Source organism: Carcharhinus amblyrhynchos, chromosome 1 (assembly GCF_965287045.1).
Source record: "Carcharhinus amblyrhynchos chromosome 1, sCarAmb.v2.hapA, whole genome shotgun sequence".
In the NCBI taxonomy this organism is placed as follows: Eukaryota; Metazoa; Chordata; class Chondrichthyes; order Carcharhiniformes; family Carcharhinidae; genus Carcharhinus; species Carcharhinus amblyrhynchos.
In genome coordinates this window covers 164,718,232-164,737,687 of record NC_137324.1, presented here as the reverse complement: position 1 = coordinate 164,737,687, position 19,456 = coordinate 164,718,232, and the positions used below count along the sequence as shown (strand labels likewise).

The 19,456-nt window shown below is 42.9% G+C and overlaps 1 protein-coding gene across 1 annotated transcript in view; it reads left to right on the top strand.

Moving 5' to 3' along the window:
* LOC145350693 (serine/threonine-protein kinase 32B-like) overlaps window positions 1-19,456 on the top strand; it is a 250,846-nt gene that overhangs the window by 111,424 nt on the left and 119,966 nt on the right. Inside the window, exon 3 of the mRNA XM_080199906.1 lies at window positions 3,744-3,895. Within this exon, the coding sequence (XP_080056032.1) occupies window positions 3,744-3,895 (152 nt within the window). The remainder of the gene's footprint in view (window positions 1-3,743; window positions 3,896-19,456) is intronic.

Genomic DNA, 19,456 nt, shown 5'->3' with positions numbered 1-19,456 from the left:
AGACGTGGGGAGAACGTGCAAACTCCACGGGGAATCAAACCCAGGTGTCTGGTGCTGTGAGGCAACAGAGCTAACCACTATGCCACCGTGCCACCCTATTTACTTCCCCATTCTGATCCTTTCTTTAAAGCCCATTTCGAATTTTTAATATTCTAGTTCTGCTCTGACGGTCCAATGTTGAAATACTGAAAAAGATTTACAGTAAGGTTTTGCTTTTCTAAAGCTGGAATCTTTTCAAAAGGATGGAATGCAGGATTTGAACCTGAATTCTATGAAATGGTTGCCGTTTTATGGATGGCGGCCACTTAAGAGGTGGCTGCTGCTGGGATTGCTGTCCAGCTGAGGATTGGTGGCCTGTGTCCCAGAACTGTCAGTCCTATAATCAGACGGCTAGCAGCATCGTCAATTAATGTAGTTGGTTTTTATGCTGCAGAAAGAAGTACAAGGCACCCCCCATGCTAAAGGCCTTAAAGACCAAATAATTTTTAAAAATTTACCATATGTGCTCCCTGGCAAAAGGTGGGAGTATCCACAAAATGAGACAGAGCACAGGAATGAGATAGAGAATCTGGTGAACTGGTGCCACAACAATAATCTCTCCTTCAATGTCAACAAAACGAAGGAGATAATCATTGACTTCAGGAAGTGTAGTGGAGAATGTGCCTCTGTCTACATCAACGGGGACAAAGTAGAAATGGTCAACATCTTCAAGTTTTTAGGTGTCTAGGTCACCAACAACCTGTCCTGGTCCCCCCATGCAGACACTATAGTTAAGAAAGCCCACCAATGCCTCTGCTTTCTGAGAAGACGAAGGAAATTTGGCATATCAGCTATGATTCTTGCCAACTTCTACAGATGCACCATAGAAAGCATTCCTTCTGCTTGTATCACAACTTGGCATGGCTCCTGCTCTGCCCAAGACCACAAAAAGCTACAAAGGATCATAAATGTAGCCTAATCCATCACACAAACCAGCCTCCCATCCATTGACTCTATCTACACTTCCCGCTGCCTTGGAAAAGCAAACAGCAATATTAAGGACCCCACGCACCCCAGACATTCTCTCTTCCACCTTCTTCCGTCGGGAAAAAGATACAAAAGCCTGAAGTCACATACCAACCAACTTGAGAACAAATTCTTCCCTGCTGCCTTCAGACTTTTGAATGGACCTACCTTACATTAAGTTGATCTTTCTCTACACCCTAGCTGTGATTGTAACACTACATTCTGCACTCTTGTCTTCTCTATGAATGGTATGCTTTGTCTGTACAGCGCTCAAGAAACAATACTTTTCACTGTATACTAATACATGTGATAATAATAAATCAAATCACAGCCACAAGGCAGCCATTACCACTATACTGTTATAATGGACCTTAGAGTGGTCATAAAGGATGGCTGACTGCCCGCCTCTCCTGCTGAGACCCCTCTGGAAAGTGGCCAGGGTTTATCTGGCGGTGTCTCCGTGCTGCGGTGGCCCCTGCCAATGCCGGTTAAGTGCCGGCAGAGCCTGGAAGCAGCTGTTAGTTGACCATAAACAGTTGGTTTAATTGGCCACCTTCCTCTTGTGGGCAGATGACCATGCTGCCAAGGTTACTGCTGCTGTCTCCCTTCCCACAACTTCTGCCACTATTTTAAAAGTCTTTCTACCTTCATCTAGGGGATCTCTTTGATCTAAGTTCAGTGTGTTTGTATGTGATCATTCATTTACCTATAGAACAAGCTTTTGCTAACCTGCTGATATTTCTCTTTCCCTGGCTGTCCATCTACTCTTTCTTATGCCAGTATAAATCACTTTGGAACGGCTTCCTATTAAAAAGCATCATATAAATCCAAGTTATTATGAAAATGCAATTGAGATGCTGTGGACTTTTGACTCCAGTCCTTACAGCTGAATGGAGGGCAGAGTCCATACTGCTAATTTAGAATAATACTGTTTGCAAAAGTACAGGGTCACTAAAGTAAATTAGATTTAATCTTATGAATTACTGTGTGCTGATTAAGTGATACAGTCACCAGCTCATTACCAACATTGTTTTTTGCCATGTTTAGCACCTCTCAATTTGGTTGTAATTGTAGGGCAACTTTATTAATGATTGCAGTGCACACCTTGGGAGTTTGTGAAGGCAATTCTAATTGGTTCTTTTCAAATGATAAAGTGTCTATTTACCTTGTACAATAATTAATATTTTGCCTCAACCTTCTGCAAAATATACAAAGCTATTCATGTCAGCCTCCTTCATTGTAATTAGATAGCAATCATTAAAAGTGAGAAATCCTTAATACTCTCCAAAGAGGAGCTACACTGTTCCATGGAAGGTGAATTCAAAATATTTATTTTGGTTTTCAGCTTGGGAAGTAAGTACAAATTGGCCGAAGCAATTCCTAGTGACTTTTGGGGTGGTATGGTGGCAGAGTGGTTAGCATTGCTGCCTCACAGTGCCGGGGATCCGGATTTGATTCCTGGCTTGGGTCACTGTCTGCGGATTCCGCATGTTCTGCCCACATTTGCATTGAGTTTCCTCCGGGGGCTCCAGTTTCCTCCCACAGTCCAAAAGACTTGCTGGTTAGGTGCATTGGCCATGCTAAATTCTCCCTCGGTGTACCCGAACAGGCGCAGGAGTGTGGCGGCTAGGGGATTTTCACAGTAACTTCACTGCAGTGTTAATGTAAGCCTACTTGTGATACGGATAAATCAACTTTAAAAAGCTTGATCTTAGCTAAAAGGCTGTATTCCTGAAAGATTCTTATGTTTACATGGTTGTTTCATTTGCTGCTTGGTTCAAGCTTGTCCTCAGTACATTCTTTCTAACTAGGCAAACTCCTCCCCTTTGAGAGATTCCCCATGCTAAGTATTGATTGCTTGTTCAAACCACATGACCCTTATTCTGTAAGATTGGACTTAAAGTGACAATCACCCCATCCCTCCCCATTTAACTCCTTTTTATAATCCTTTTATTTACTTCATTCTTTGGATGTCAGTGTTACTGGCTGGGCCAGCATTTATTGTCCATCCCTCATTGCCCTTGAACTGAGTTTTCAGAAGTGTTTAAGAGTCAACCACATTGCTGTGGATCTGGAGTCTCACGTAAGCCAGATTTATCAGGCTCTCCCACTCTGGATGAGAAGCTGATTGGGCTGGGAGACTTGCAAAGGGATTTGTAGCCCGGCAAGAATCCCAACTTGGCCTCCACTTCCGATTCAACGGGCTGTCGGGAATCCTGACTGGGGCTAGCGGCCTCAGAGAATCGTTCCCTGTATCTTGTTTGTCAGCTGCCCACCTGAAATTTGTGGAAATGAGCAACGAGACAACTTAAGGCAGGTCAAAATCAATTAAATCAGAGGCGACTGAATTATAGGCAAAGGGATTTTTTTTGAATACTCGTTCATGGGATGTGGGCGACAGGGACATTTTCTATACAGGGAAGAGAGAAGAGCCTAGGCCAAGCTGTAGTTCTGGGCATATCTATGGGGCCTTGATAGGTAATAGTTCATGTGTTTGATAATCCTACCCAAACAATTCTCAGTTTCACATGTCTGATCTTGATCTCTTGTATATAACTAAGTAGACTCCAGAGTGAAACTGATTCACTAGTGAAACAAACTTAATGAATTTGACAGGAAGTACAAACATGACTCAGTAGTCAAGGTTTTCTGTGCAATAAATGTAAATGTTGTTGAAAACTGCTTGACTTCTTCATGCAATGTTCATTTATTCAATTAATTTTCTGTACACTGACCAGGTATGCATTGTCCAGAAGAGAGATACGAAGAAAATGTATGCAATGAAATACATGAACAAACAAAAATGCATTGAGCGTGACGAAGTGCGCAATGTTTTCAGAGAATTGCAGATAATGCAACGACTTGAGCACCCCTTCCTTGTGAACCTCTGGTAAGCAACTTCTTGTAATAATTAAATGTGTTTGTAGAATGTAGAGATGGCAATGCATGGACCTTTTAGACAAATTATAACGGTCTATAAAGTGCAAATACTTCTAAGTGTTAATCATATTTAGTTGTTTGAGTTTAAAGGTATTTGCATATTATTTATTTCGCAAATGCAAAGTTCCTAAACCAAGCAGTTTCATAAGTTCATTAGATATAGGAGCAGAATTATGCCATTTGGCCCATTGAGTTTGCTCTGTCATTCGATCATGGCTCCTCACTTCTATTTTCCTGCCTTCTCCCCATAATCCTTCAACCCATTACCAATTAAAAATCTGTCCAACCCCCCCTTAAATTTATTCACTGTCCCAGCATCCATTGCAATTTGGGGTAGCAAATTCCACAGATACACAACCCTTTGGGAGAAGTAGTTTCTCCTCAGCTCTGCTTAAATTTTCTACCCCTTATCCTAAAACTATGACATCCCTTCCTAGATGCCCCACAAGAGGAAGCATTCACTCCATATCTACTTTATCCATCCATTTATCATCTTGTATACCTCAATTTGATCTCCCTTCATTCTTTTAAATTCTCCAGAGCATAGGCTTAAAATGTTCAATCTCCCTTCACACAACAAACCCCTCGTCTTTGGCATCAATCTAGTGAACCTCCTCTGAACTGCCTCCAATTGCCATTAGATCATCTGCCCTGCTGTGATTAGTGCTGATGGGCTTCTGTGGATTGGACAGTCTTCTATGATGTGGTGTACATAGGGATTTGGACACTAATGCCCCATCTGTGGAAGCTGGGCAAGCAGGAAGCGTGGTTGGTCCTGAACCTGTTAAGGGTGGTACCCTCTTTCCTTGGACGGTTGAAACCAGGCAGATGTTGGGTTGGGTTTGAGATCAGGTATGTGTTTGTCATGCCCAATAATTCCCATTCATTTGTCCAGGTGGAATTTGCATTAAAGTCCTGTACAGGAGGAATTTTCTAGAGCGGCCTTCTTGTTGTGGGAGTGATACTTTGGGTGGGCTGAATAGATCAGCATGAAGTGGCAGGTGGGGGGGCATTCCAAACTTTTTGTATCATTTTGTGGGTTGTTGCAAGTTGGTAGATATGTGGGAGAGTCCTGTTTGCCAGGGCAGGGGGCTAAGGAAGTGGTGTTAAGTGTAGTGTTCCGGTAATGGTGCGCATGGTGGCATTCAGCTGGAAGTGTGTGATGATGATGATCTTAACCAAACGGGGATGCAGTATTCTGCTACTGAGTATGATGGTGCAAGTGCTGAGGTTCAGAGGGTTCTGGTAGCATCACTTCATGTTGAGTCACTAGTTTGACAATCAAGTTGTTTCTGGACTTGACCTTGCTGCCATTGTTTTTAGGCGTTCCCAGAAGCTTAATATCCTATCTAGAGCCACAGAATCATAGAATTCTACAGTGCGGAAGTAGTCCATTCGGCCCATCAAATCTGCACTGACCACAATCCCACCAAGGCCCTATCCCCATAACCCAGATGCATTTACCTTAGCTTGTCCCTTTGACACTAAGGGGCAAATTGCAAGGCCAATCAACCTAACCTGCATAGCTTTGGACTGTGGGAGGAAACCAGAGCACCCAGAGGAAACCCATGCAGATACGGGGAGAACGTGCAGACTCCACACAGACAGCCACCCAAGGCCTGAATCAAATCCAGGTTCCTGGCGCTGTGAGGCAGCAGTGCTAACCACTGTGCTACCATGCCGCTCACTTTGAGGTATGTTGGATTTGGGTGGCGCTTTAACTTGTGATGTAGATATGCCGGCATTGGACTGGGGTAAACGCAGTAAGAAGTCTTACAACACCAGGTTAGAGTCCTCTTACTGTGCTTTAACTTGTAGCCGTTATTTGGGTGCTGACCTGTTTCTTGGTTTTTGCATTGTGAAGGCGGAATAAGTGGGATGCTTTCTTGCAGGGGTTGGCTTGAGTCACCAGTGTAGTTACAAATTTGACAAGTCTCATTTAGGGAGTCAAAGTCAGGAGCTTGAGCTGTGAGTCAGACGTTGTTGATCTGTATGAACTTTCAGGAGGTAGTTTTTGAAAGTTAATTTGTGTATAAGTTGAACAGAGTTGGAGCCAGTACTGAGTCTTGGAGACCAAAAGAGAAAATGTTGGAAAATCTCAGCAGGTCTGCCAGCATCTGTAAGGAGAGAAAAGAGCCGATGTTTTGAGTCCAGCTGACCCTTTGTCAAAGCTTGAGCCATGGCCTTTTCCATGTACTTTTTGCCTGCCCATGGTGAACTCTGAACCTCCGGTTGTTCAATGGTATTTTAATGCTTTTGGTCGCCCCGTGTTTTCCGGGTATGTTGATGACTTTTGCTGTCTGCCATTTCTTTGGACTGGTGTTGAGAATCATGTGAAACTGGGTCAGCGAGGCACTCGTTCATGCCACACCTCCTGCCAGTACCCAGGCTTGCTCAGCGAAGCTAATGCTTTGACCAGCGGACTGAATTGCAAAGGAAACTTCATGCAAAGAGTCCACAGGAGAAATCCTAGTCAAAGTCCCAAAAATTAAAGGAGTAATGCACATTATTTGCTCGTTATAAATAAAGGACCCAGAATTGAGTATGGAGTGTGCAATTTTGAAGTTTGCAGTTGATGCAAAACTTGGCAACTGCAGTAAGTAGTAAGCATGAGAGCTGTAATGATAAGAGGGGCATCGATAGATCAGTAAAATTAGCAGACACATGACAACAGTAAGTGGATGAGGTTTTAAATCCCTCCATGGCCCCAACCCTCCCTATCTGTGTAATTTCCTCCAGCCCTCTGAGATATCTGCATCCCTCCAGGCCTGGTACGTTATACAAACCCCGGCCCAGTTGACTCATTGGTGGACATGCCTTCAGTTGCCTCAGCCGTATGCTCTGGGATTCCCTCTGTCTATCTCTTTGCCTCTTGACCTCCCTTTCCTCCTTCAAGGCACTTCTTTCACCCAACTTTTAGCCACCTGACCTAACGGATGAATTGACTCCCCACACCTTCCTGCCCCTCTCCTCCAACTGAGAAGTGATGAAGGTGCAGGCTCTCTGGCAGGAGTCTTTATAGTGATGTGAGTGCAGTCAGTAGCTCCCTGCACCCTGGTGAAAACTGCTGTTGATGTAAGTTCTGAGGCTGTATCCAGTTGACTGTGTGAAGGGGATGGAATTCCTTGTCTTTTAGAACATTGCCTCTGAGGAGACCTTAATGCAGTGGTGTGCAGCAGGCTGTGTGATGCCTGCCTGGGAGGAATCTGTTGTAAAGAGGTTCTGCATCAAAGTAACCTTCAATGTGACAAACCGCTAACACAGCTGTAAGAGATCTCCACTGCGAGCAAGTCATAGACTGATGTGACCTGACTCTTTACAGCCTGACTCTTCTCCTGCATTGAATCTCTGACAATTGCAGACAGCTCAGCCACTGCCTGTAGAGTCAAAGGGTAGCGTAAGACTGCCTGTGCGTTCACTGAGGGTGTCTGAATGTTTCCTGATCCTCGAGGCCCAGTCTGTTCACTTTATGCAGCAATGCTGCATCCTGACCATCCTTCTCTGTCCTATTCCCACTTACTTACCTCCTTTTCTTTATCCTCCTCTCTACCTCACTGGAGATTGCGTCTCCCACAGAAGCCACAATGGCCAACTGCCTCAGAGAACTTAGAGCTCTGGGAGGCGGCCAGGCAGAAAAACAAGACGCTCAGCAGTGCACTTCTGCCTCAAGTATGTATTAGTGTCATAACTAAGCGTATATTGACATTGCACTGAAGTTGCTGTGAAAACCTCCTAGCCGCCACACTCCGGTTCCTGTTTAGATACACGGAGGGTGAATTTAGCATGGCCAATGCACCTAACCAGCATGTCTTTTGGACTGTGGGAGGAAACCAGAACACCTGGAGAAAACCCAAACAGACACGGGGACAATGTGCAGACTCCACAAAGACAGTGACCCTAGCTGGGAATCGAATCTGGGCCTCTGGTTCTGCAAGGCAGCAGTGCTAAGCACTGTGCCCGTAATCTCAACATGGATAGTCTGCTCCTTCAGATGAGCACTCCCTGCCATCACTAATGTGCTAACTGCAAAGCTGAGACTCTAGTCTCAGCTGCAGCTTTTAAACCCGCCCAGACAGCTTGGTATGACTCCTGCTCTGTCCAAGGCCGCAAGAAACTACAAAGAGTTGTGAGCGAAGTCCAGTCCATCACTCAAACCAGCCTCCCATCCATTAACTCCGTCCACACTTCCTGCTCGGAAAAGCAGCCAGCAAAATTAAAGACCCCACGCATTCCAGACATTCTCTCTTCACTTTCTTCTGAGTCTGAGATCACGTACCAACCGACTCAAGAACAGCTGCCATCAGACTTTTGAATGGACCAACTTAATAAATCATATTAAGTTGATTTTTCTCTACACCCTAGCTATGACCGTAACACTACATTCTGCACCCTCTCCTTTCCTTCTCTACGTACAGTATGCTTTGTCTGGATAGCATGCAAGAAACTATGCTTTTTACTGTATACCGATATATCTGATGATAAAAAAATCAAATCAGATCAAAGAAACAAGTGTATCATTGTAAAACAGATTCCCCACATGGCGTGATTATGATCCTGAAGGCCTGCAGTCCATAATATGGCTCTCAAATGGGTCCTTAGTGACTTAAATTACATGTTTAATTAACATTTAAATAACGCAGATGTGTTGTTGATTTTTAGCCGTGCCCACATTTTGGATTATTACAAGCCAGCGTGATGAAGTGGCAAATGCCGCCTGATGTGATCATTGTTGATATTACGTTTGGCACTGGGAGGGTATTATTCAGACCAATATTTCTTAATGCAGTTGGCTGTTGTTTATTGTTTGTTTTCTAATGCTCCTGTGAAGCACCTTGAGATATTTCATCATGCTAAAGATGCTATGTAAATATAAATTGTTGTTACATAGAAACAGAGAAATTAGAAGCAGAAGGAGGCCATTCAGCCCTTTGAGCCTGCTTTGCCATTCATCTTGATCATGGCTGATCATTTAGTTTAATATCTTGATCCCTCCTTTCTTCATTTCTCTTGATCCCTTTAGCCCCCAAGAACTATATCTAATTTCTTTTTGAAATCAGACAATGTTTTGTCCCCAGCCAGATTCTGTGGTAGTGAATTCCACACATTCACCGCCCTTTGAGTGAAGGGATTGTTGTAGTTGTAGTAATAGTAGAAATAATAGTTGTTGTGCACTTGGGGAGGAACAGCATGGACAGGCAGCATACATCAAAAGACTGGTGGAGCCAGATTTCGTAGAAACTCCCAAAATACTCTTGTAGATGCCCTAGAGGAGCACGCGTTTGCATATTTATGGGGAAAAGGCTGAGGCGTGGGACTAAATCTAGCAGCTCGTTCTAAGAGCTGCCAAATGGACCTCCCCGCTCTTCTGCTTTCTATCATCCTATGTTTTATTCAAATTGTTTCTCAATGAGGAAAGATGAATAAAAGTCTCCAGTGTAATCATTTGAAATGTACAAAATGCAACTCGCTGTCAGAAAAATGACAGCGTAATATTGTGTGCCTTTTTTCACCAATCTAAAGTTCATTCAGGAATGCCAGGCAAACGAATCAATAAAAAAGTGGAAATATCTCCTAACAATGAGAGCAAGTATAATAATAGGACAGAAGAAAATTGAATGAAGAAATGATGTTCAGAGTGCTCAGTGATAAGTTATTTGGAATTTAGTCTTGTGCATTGTTTTGGAGTTTAGTGATAGCAACACAATTACTCCAGTTATTTCTGCCATAACATAGTCTTTCTGTTGCACTATCTTGTGTTTATTGTCAAAATGCTTTATTTGGACGATTTATTTCTCAGTTGTTTCATTTCCCTGCAACTGCCTGCAACCAAAGCATCAGGCAGTATTCAAATCTGTGGCATAAAATAACAAATGTAAATCACTCAAGCTTCAGCCTCATGGTTTGCTGTCCCTTTTGATTGAATTACTGCTATGAAAGTGTTTATAATGAGACGGTATGTTCATGGTGGGATGTACTTAGGGCTAATATTTCCATGGTGTGATGGCAGGTGTATGTTATTTCCTATCTGTCACTGTAGCTTCTGTAGGCTGAAGCTAAAATGACCTCAATGAGGCCTGAGAGGTGAACCTTTTTGGAGTATGAGCTCCCTGATTGAGGTAAGGATTGTCTTGTGCCCATTGATACTGCACAGAGGCGTTTCCTGTACGGGCTGTTGCTGCACATCTCCTAATACCACTTCCTCGCCCTCGCCTGGATATACCTTAGCGTTGCCACTTGGCAGTGGAGGTCCCCAGTGGATGTCCTTCTCTCGAGGGATCCTCCCCTACTATCTTGGGGCTGTGGGGTGGAGAGTGGTGCAGTTCCATACAATAAATGATTAAATTGGTTCACAGACTCCCAAGCAACCTGCCCTTTTTACAATCTTGTGGAGCCTGTGAGCCATGTCTATGTTGAGTGTTATAGCTGCATACACTTTTTCGTTTCCTCAAAAATTTTTTGTTGATGTTTTGTTTGCACTTCAGTCCCATGCTCCTGATCTATGGACACCCAGTGCGGAGAGAGGGGCAGGGAAGACAGAGGACCTGCTCCTGGGCCTGGCAAAACTTGTCATAAACAGGTCCAGGCAATGGGTGACCGAGGGGGTTATCCGACCCGACTGTCTGCCCCTCTACTGCGGCTATATTAGCGGTCGGGTGTCCATGGAGAGCGAGCACGTGGGTCCGAGGGTACCATTTAACACCTTTCATGCCCGCTGTGCACCGAAGGGACTGGGGTGCATTGTTGACCCTTTTAGTCACATTTTGGTTTCATGTTTTAAGTTTCCTTTTCACTCTGTCCTTTGTCTCGAGCGGTTCCCCTCCTTATGGGAGCTGTCCCTTTAAATTTGTCCCCTCGTTAATTTGAGTTAGTTTATTTGGTTGGCCAAAAAAAGCAGCAATGATTGCCTTTCCAATCAGAGAGTATCGCCTGTGTATATATTGAGGAGAGTCAGGGCTACTGCCACTCTGGATTTTTTGTATCTGAAGCATGCTTAGGAGTGGAATTGAGTTTGTAAATAAAGTGAATCTGGTGAAGGAACACCTTATTTCAGAAGTAAACTCCATTAAAAAAAAAAGTAAACAGCTTTGATAAGTAAGTGGAATGAGGGCTATATATCCATAGAGAAAATATTTTAATGGGCTCAGTTTTCTTGTATGGGTCATTAAAAAGCAAAACAAAATCATGTGAATTGTGGAATTCAAATAGACACTTGTTTTAAAGTTTGTTTTTCATCAAGTCATACTAGACCTTTTCTGTTCATTAGTCCGGATGAAAACAGTGATACTTTTTTAAAATATAATTTGTTAATGCTTCTATTAGTCATCAATAAATTAAATATTGAAACCTAGTGTTCCATTCTTTAGCACTGTCATATTTGGGAGGGTAAGTATTCACTAAAAGTATAGAAGCAGCATATACTTACATAGGGGGCTATGTCATTTGCGGACAGAAGGAGCAGGTCCACACATTGCACCCTTTTCAGTTTTAAAAAAAAGCTTAGGGATCAGCCATACCCTTATTTGGTCAAGGCATTGGAACGCAGAATGATCAGTCAATTTGCCTGCTTTGGATTTAACAAAGGCCGTAGTTTTCTGATTGCTCACGGAAGCTTCTGGTCCCACTGACAGCGCATCCCTGCCATGGGATTCTCGGCAGCATGGCGTGCAATCATTGGGAAACCCCACTGACAGTGGCAGAACCAGAAGATCCCACCGCCAGCGAACAGTGCGCTGCCGCATGCCGTGAGATGCACGCTGTGGGGACAATTGCCCCCAAAAGCTTGGCAGATAATTGTTCCTTGGAGTCTTTTCCATGACAACACCACCATCAATGAGAGTCCGCTTGCCAACTGTCAGTATTCTCTTCTCTTGCATTATAAATTGTTGTTCCTTTTGAAATTTGGTATTCTCACATCTGTCCCTATGAGTGCCAGATAGAAAGCTTTGATAGCATGCCTCATTTCAGTAATATTCATGCTCTGTACCACCAAATGACAAAAAGTATAAATGCAAAAATAATTGGGGTTAAAGCTGAAGATAATTTCAGGCAAATGTTGAATATTTACCTTGAACTAATTTCTCAATGAGAAGCTGCTTGAAAATAATCACAATTACAATTGAATGTTTGATCCAAGGACCAAATGTACTGTTACCTGTTATCAATTGTTTTTTCACATGCCCTCAGCCAGGCTACCGTTCCCCTGAGTTAGCTGAGCTCAGTCTGAACTTGGACTGGTATCTTAATGCTCTATTGGGCACCCAGCCCAGATCTATTAATCTTCAATTAAAGTGAAACACTTACTCACAAATATTTGGGATATTCATCGCATCTTCCTGTTATATCAGAGAGCAGAAAGGTCACACCATTAGACCACCTCACACAGACGAAACTAATTGATCAGAATTCTTTATGGATGAGATGACATATTGAATCAATAAGATACATGATGGAAGTGGTGGCACTTTATGGAAAAATGCTGGGCAGGAAAAGACTTGCTCATCCATGTGTTACAGTGATAGGAGCATCTTAACCCAGCAGGGCACTAGTATATAATAATAATCCAAATTAACTCAAATAATTATACAATGGATCAATTCATGAGCAGCCTAGTATGCTTTTTGGTTGGAACAGATCACTTCCTGGAGGAAGGATGTAATTAAACTGGAAAGAAAGTAATAAAGATTCACAAGAATGTTTTTGGGGCTGGAAGGTTTGAATTATAAGAAAAGGCTGACTAGGTTGGGATATTTTTCCCTGGGATGGAGGAGTGAGGGGTGACTACATAGAGGTTTATAAAATCATAAAGGGCATTGATAAGGTGAATAGCCAAGGTTTTTTTCCCCCCCACAATAGGGGAGTCCAAAATTAGAGGGCATAGGTTTAAGGTGAGAAGGGTAAGATTCAAAAGGGACCTGGAGATTGAAATGAGCAGGACTTTCTGGCTGCTCCCACCAGCGGGATTCTCCAGTCCCGGTGATAGCGATTTCCCCCACCCCCCAGCCCCGCATGTTCCTTGGCGGCAGAGGGTGCGACTAATGGGAAACCCCATTGACAGCGACTGGACTGGGTTAGCCCACTACAGGCCAATGGCAGATTGCTTCTGTCACCACAGAGGGTGGTGTACATGTGGAATGAGCTGCCAGAAGAGGTGATATAGGTTATAACATTTAAAAAACATTTGGACAGGTACGTGGATGGGAAAGATTTAGAGGGATATGGGCTAAATTCAGGCAAATGGGACTAGTGAGACAGGTGGCACTGGCATTTAAGTATGTTAAATGATCAGAAGCCACAGCTTCACTTAAGAATTCCTACTTTAAGGACAAGATTTCCAAGTTTCCTTCCTCACCAGTAAGACAAGGTGATAGGGCAGTGGGATTGACAGAGATGAACCATTGACAGACAAGAGAGGTTTAAATACTGAAATGTGACAGCTGTTTCCTTATCTAAGTGAAAGTCTGACAGAGTTTGTTCTGATAGCATGCATTAATTTGCGGCTGAAAATTCCAGGTTACTGATCTGGTGTCAGCCTCCCCTACTGCAAGGGGAGGGGGGCTGGTGTGAAAATTAAAAAACCAGACCCAGAGGAAGCCCATGCAAACACAGGGAGAATAACCCAGGGGAATTGAACCTGGATCCCTGGTGCTGAGATAACAGTGCTAACTGCTGAGCAACCATGCCGTCCTCCTTGTATATAGCATTGAAAAAAGATTTTATTGAGTGACCCTTTGGTGCCATAGAGAGAGAAGTTGGCCATTTGTAGTTTTTAGACAGACACCATCGAGTCCATTATCCATCCATCCCCTTGATCCAAACACCTACCCCTGAATCAATACACATTCCTCTAGCCCAACTACCCATACTCTGACCCAACTCTCGCACCCCAGCCACTCATTCACAAATCCCCCAACAATTCTATATAGTCTGATCCCATCACTCAATCAATCACTCACCCCAAACCCTGTGAAAAACTTGAGACCTTTAAGAACTCACCTGAATGCAGCGCCAGATGTTGTAGAAAGGGAAGGTGTCCCCTCTGGTGCTCCCCTCTGCCCGTCTTTTCCGAGGCTATGCCCAAGTGTTTGGTGTTACCACCAGTTTTGAAAGTCCCAGCTCAAAGGGCACACAAAGGTAAGCAATGATCACCGTTGATCTGAGTGTCTTCACATCCCACGTCCATTGGCCAATGTTTAAATAAATAAATATATAACTATATTCCAATTACAAATTAGTTCAATAAATGTCTTGCATTAAATTCATCTCCTTAAGATGAGCATTTTCTCATTAACTAAATTACTTTCCAAACACATCATCCAAGCTTGCGATCATTAAATCAGTAACACTACCCAATTGACTTTCCAAAAATAATGCTTTGCTATTCATTCTGTTCTGGGCACTAATTATGTCTCTTAGATTTCACAGTTCATTCTCTCTGCTTGCTTACAGCTTCTCTTCAAACATTTTGTAAAATAAGCCGATTCAACACAAGTGTTCCTTAAAACCTGGCAGCAAATAGAGAACAAACTTAATTGTTTTTCCCCTCCAGCGTAGGGTCAAGTACAAATACTAATTGCACCAGTTTTTGATTGCTGATGGCAGCCAGCATCATTCCATTTTTCCAATATCAGTAGTGTGGGTTGACCTCTGGCTAATTTGGGAGTACTTTGCTCCAATTCACAAGGCTGGTTGACCGTCGCCTGATGTTATTTTTTTGCTCTCATTCAGGCACAAGAAGAAATCAATGCAAAAAAAAAAAAATCCCTGAGAATGTTTGCACGATCACTGAAGGAATTATTCATACAGAGAGAGGAAACTAAACAGCTGGCACATATACCCAAGCTCCCTAAGAGACAGCAGCCCAGATCAAAATCTTTTTTTTTTCAGTTAATTGTGTTGCAACAAAAAAATTACAACAAAGATCGAGGGCTGGATTTTCCAGCCCCGCTCACTCCAAAACCAGAAAACCCTATCTGAGGTTCGTGGATCTTTGCATGGTCCATCCCCCCATCCGCTACAATTCCCATGGCGATTAGGGTGGGAAAACTGTTCCACCCCCCCAACCCCAATGTTTAATTTGGGGCATAAGTGGTTGTCCAGGCTGGGTAAATGCACTGAACAATCTCAGGATCGTAGAAGTCCTATAGTGCAGAAGGAGGCCATTCAGCCCATCAGGTCTGCACATCTTACCCAAGTCCATCATGGAGCTGGAAAATCCTGTCCCTAAGCTCCACGGTGCCAATATTTATGAGAAAGTAGGGAATGAATGGGGAAGTGTGGTATTACAGGGGAAACCTTACCATTTTGTGTTTATTGCTGGGCAGCCAGTCAGATTAATAGGAAATAGCTCTGAGATCAGGGTTTGGCGGTTGGCAGGAGATGGTCAGAATGAAGGAAAATGCTTGCAATCAGGATTTGTTTCATGGCCAGACGCAAGCACCAATCACCACAGTGAAGAGAGGCCGTGTTTGGTGAAGAGAGGTTGCAACTTTTGGGACAGCACTTCTGTTCCTCTTGCCGCACAACAAGTGCTGTAAAAAAAAATGCAATAATCACTCTGCTGCTTGGGATCCCGAGCCCGGAAAAATCTGAATGCCAGCAGTTCAAATTTAAATCATTGTAGGAAGTAATGATAGAATCCCTACAGTGCAGAAGGAGGCCTTTCGGCCCATTGAGTCTGCAGTGACCCTCTGACAGAGTATCTTATCCAGGCCCTCTCCCCCACCCTATCCTCGTAACCCTATGCATTTAGCATGGCTAATTCCCCCTAACCTATGTATCTTGGGACAATAAAGGGCAATTTAGAATGTTCAGTCCACCTGTCCTGCACATCTTTGAACTGCGGGAGGAAACTGGAGCACCTAAAGGAAACCCATGCAGACACTGGGTATGAGATTTTACAGCCTCGCTTGACCCAAGATCGGAAAACCCTGCTCAAGGTCAATGGACGTTTCCATTGTGCTCCAGTTATGTGGCAGGTGGGGTGGTAGAATTCTAATGGGGGAGAAAATGCGAACTCCGCACAGACAGTCGTCCAAAGCTGGAATTGAACCCAGGCCCCTGGTACTGTGAGGCAACAGTGCTAACCACTCAGCCACCGTACTGCTCTGTAAATACGATAATGCCATATTTTGCCTTGCCAATGTGTGGCACATTAATAGCATGTGACCCACCACTGTCAAATGATGACAGACATGTATATGGCAAGATTGGTGACACAATCTCCGTTTTCAATATTTAACCCCTCTCCCACAATCTCTTCCATTTTTTGAATGTAGCCGGTGACAACTTTGTATCGGATGTAATGTGACCAATGATAATAAGCTGTAATATCTGCTGGTCCAGTAAGCCATGGAACCAATTACAGAATGATCTAATAGTCAGCTGCCTCACTGTAAATAAGAACCTGTTTGCAATTGTGGAAAGCTTGGAGTGGCCCAGGATGAGGCCCCAAGTTTGGAGTAATGAAGTTTTTTTTATTAAACTCTTTCTTTGATTTATAAGTTGGAGTAAGTTTAGTTATATTTTTATTATCTGCATTTGAAGAGTTCCTTCTGAAGAAACATACTGCCCATTGCGTAGGCGCTGGATGTTTAACTCCATGAGTTTACGAGATCGCAAGTTGTCCATCTCACATGAGAGAACACATGGAGAGTGCAAACCCGACCATTCTATTTAGAGGAAGTTGTTGTTCATTTCTACAGAAGAGCCACATCAAAGAAGGATGAATTAAACAACAAAAGAAAAATTCACAGCCATTTCGCAATCTTATCAAACCAGATCCTTAAGTGCTTCAGAGCTCACGAGTTACTTTCTGAAGTGTAATCCCAGTTATTAAACAGGCAAAGTCAGCAGATAATTTATTTACAGCAGAGCCTTGCAAATGTTAAATGAGGCAAGTGGCCATTTAAATCGAATATTGGACAGAGTTTTAAATGAATTGTTTACTTGTATTATTGCCCATTTTGCCAAAGCCCAGCCTAGTCCCGACACCACAATATTCCTGCCACGCTCCATCAATTTCCCACAGGAAATTGACATAATCTCCTTAACATGTAACATTTTAGATACTGATGGAGCTCCCAAGAATCCTTCATGCACCATAATGTTAGAAAGAAGCTCCTGTTATAACTAAGGATATGCAGCATGGTATGACTGACGTGAAGAAATTAATTATCAGGATAGCAGATTTGCAAAGCACAGAAGGAAAGTTGTTTATGCCCAATACTCCATCTAAAGTGTTTGGTAATTATAATAAGAGCTACAGTTTCAATTTCCATAGAAGGTTATAGATCCCAGTGGAAGTTATAAGATAATTGAAGAACTTCTTAGAAAAAAATGAGCTGAAGAATATTGAATGTTTATTCCCCGAGTGTGGATGACCCAATTTCTTTTTCCAACCAACTACACTGTTCATTTTTAAAAAATTGAAGCGTTATCTGTCAAATCCTTGAAGCGAGCTTTAACTCTATCGCTTACTACTTTAAGGCAATGCTTATTGTAAGTCTTTTCATGAGCTAGATCATATTTGAGCTAATAGGCATAAGTGAAAGCTGCAGTAAACTTGCAGCCACTGGCCTTGTTGTGGAACACAGTATGCAGATTGGAGTTATACTACCAACTACACATCCTCTAGATGGCAGCACTGAGGTCAGCTACCCTTGGTAGGGAAACACAGATAGGAGTATGCAGTTTGCATTCTATTAGCTTAATCAATTTAATATAAATTCATTCAAGCGTCTGATGGCAGCAGGAAAGAAGCTGTTAACTAAAGTTGAAAACAGCTAAGAAGTAATACCTGGTGAAGTTGGTATGTGTCCACGGGCTTTTTATCTTTTTCCTTACAGAAAAAGGTGGAAGAGAGTATGTCTGGGGTGCATGGGAATCCTTGATTATGCTGGTTGCTTTTCCAAGGCAGCGGGAAGTGTAGACGGAGTCAATGGATGGGAAGCTGGTTTGTGTGATGGACTGAGCTATGTTCAGAACCCTGTGTAGGGATGGCTCAGGAGAGGCACAGTGGTTAGCACTGCTGCCTCACAGTGCCAGAAACCCTGAAGTTCAATTCCTGGCTTGGGTCATCGTCTGTGTGGAGTCTGCGCATTCTCCCCATGTCTGCGTGGGTTTCCTCTGGGTGCTCCGTTTCCTCCCACAGTCCGAAAGATGTGCTGGTTATGTGGATTGGCCATGCTAAATTCTCCCTCAGTGTACTCAAACCGGTGTTGGAGTGTGGTTTTCTTCATTGCAGTGTTAAAGTAAGCCTACTTGTGACACTAATAAATAAACTTTAGATTCTTGTGATGAATAAGGACATGGAAAATGCAGGTTTGCAAATGCCCCATGTCCAACAACATCCTAAATGGTGTTTTTGCACTTAAAACACGCTACACCCAGTGTAAATGCAAAATAGTAAGAGACAGTATTGTAAAGGATCTGACACATTCATTCTGCTGCCACTTTCACTTTGATGCACAGCTGAAACTCAATGGAAAGGTGTTATTCTGTCTAGAGAGGCAAGCTTATACAGAGTCTCGAAATCTGTTGGGGCTAATTATTCTGTCCGACTCATAACTCATATTTCAAGAGTTTATTATTCTTTAGGGAGTATTGAAGTTCAGTAATTTGTGCTAAATATTAAAAATATTGTCCTGGTTGGCATGTATCTCATAAACAACAGCACTTTTACCTTGTTGCTTTTTCTAGGACCTTGTTTTGTGCAAATTGGTTGCTGCGTTTCTCATGTTGCATCAGATTCAAAAGTACATCAACACCTGTGGAGGCTTTTGGGAAACCTGAGATTGTGAAAGGTGCTTTAGAAATACATGATCTTTAATTAGGGATTCATTATTGCTAAAAATAGTTGTAATGTTGTGCAAAAGTGATAAATGTCCATTTCTGTGCAACAGTAAAACTCTAGTTAGATTAATGAACAAAGATGTTTTCTGTCTGGGGTTTTGGTTTCATTCCAAACTGTCTCTCTATTGTGCTTAAGAGAGTTTATGGTGCAAGAAGCAAACAGATGTAAGGAACGACTGAATTGTTGCCTAGCAACCAGGGGCCACCTTTAAGTTAGAAAAACCTTCTGAGTTTAGTTTTCACTGGACCCAAGGCAGCTGGAGCTAGGTAGTGAGAGGGAAGGCAGCTCTCACCACTTTGCCAGAGCCATAACAATTGAATAACGGACAAAAGAAAAGTCCCAGAAAGTAAAGAACGGCTAATTCTAGAAACCAGGGAATGAAAAGTGAAGTTCCAGGATAATTGAAGTCAAAGAAACAAAAGGAAACTGGTATTTCAACAAAGTACTGTTAACTAAAGTTGAAAACAGCTAAGAAGTAATACCTGGTGAAGTTAACCAGAGAGAATCCGGAGATCTGAAACAATCCTAAGATCAGTAACCTTAGTATGGCCCATGAAACAGTATTGTGCTATTGGTGGCTGGAAATCTGAGAGATTGTGTGGAAACTTGAATGCAAGTGGCAATTCAAGACAGCAGAATACTGAAAGGAGAGTTGGAAAT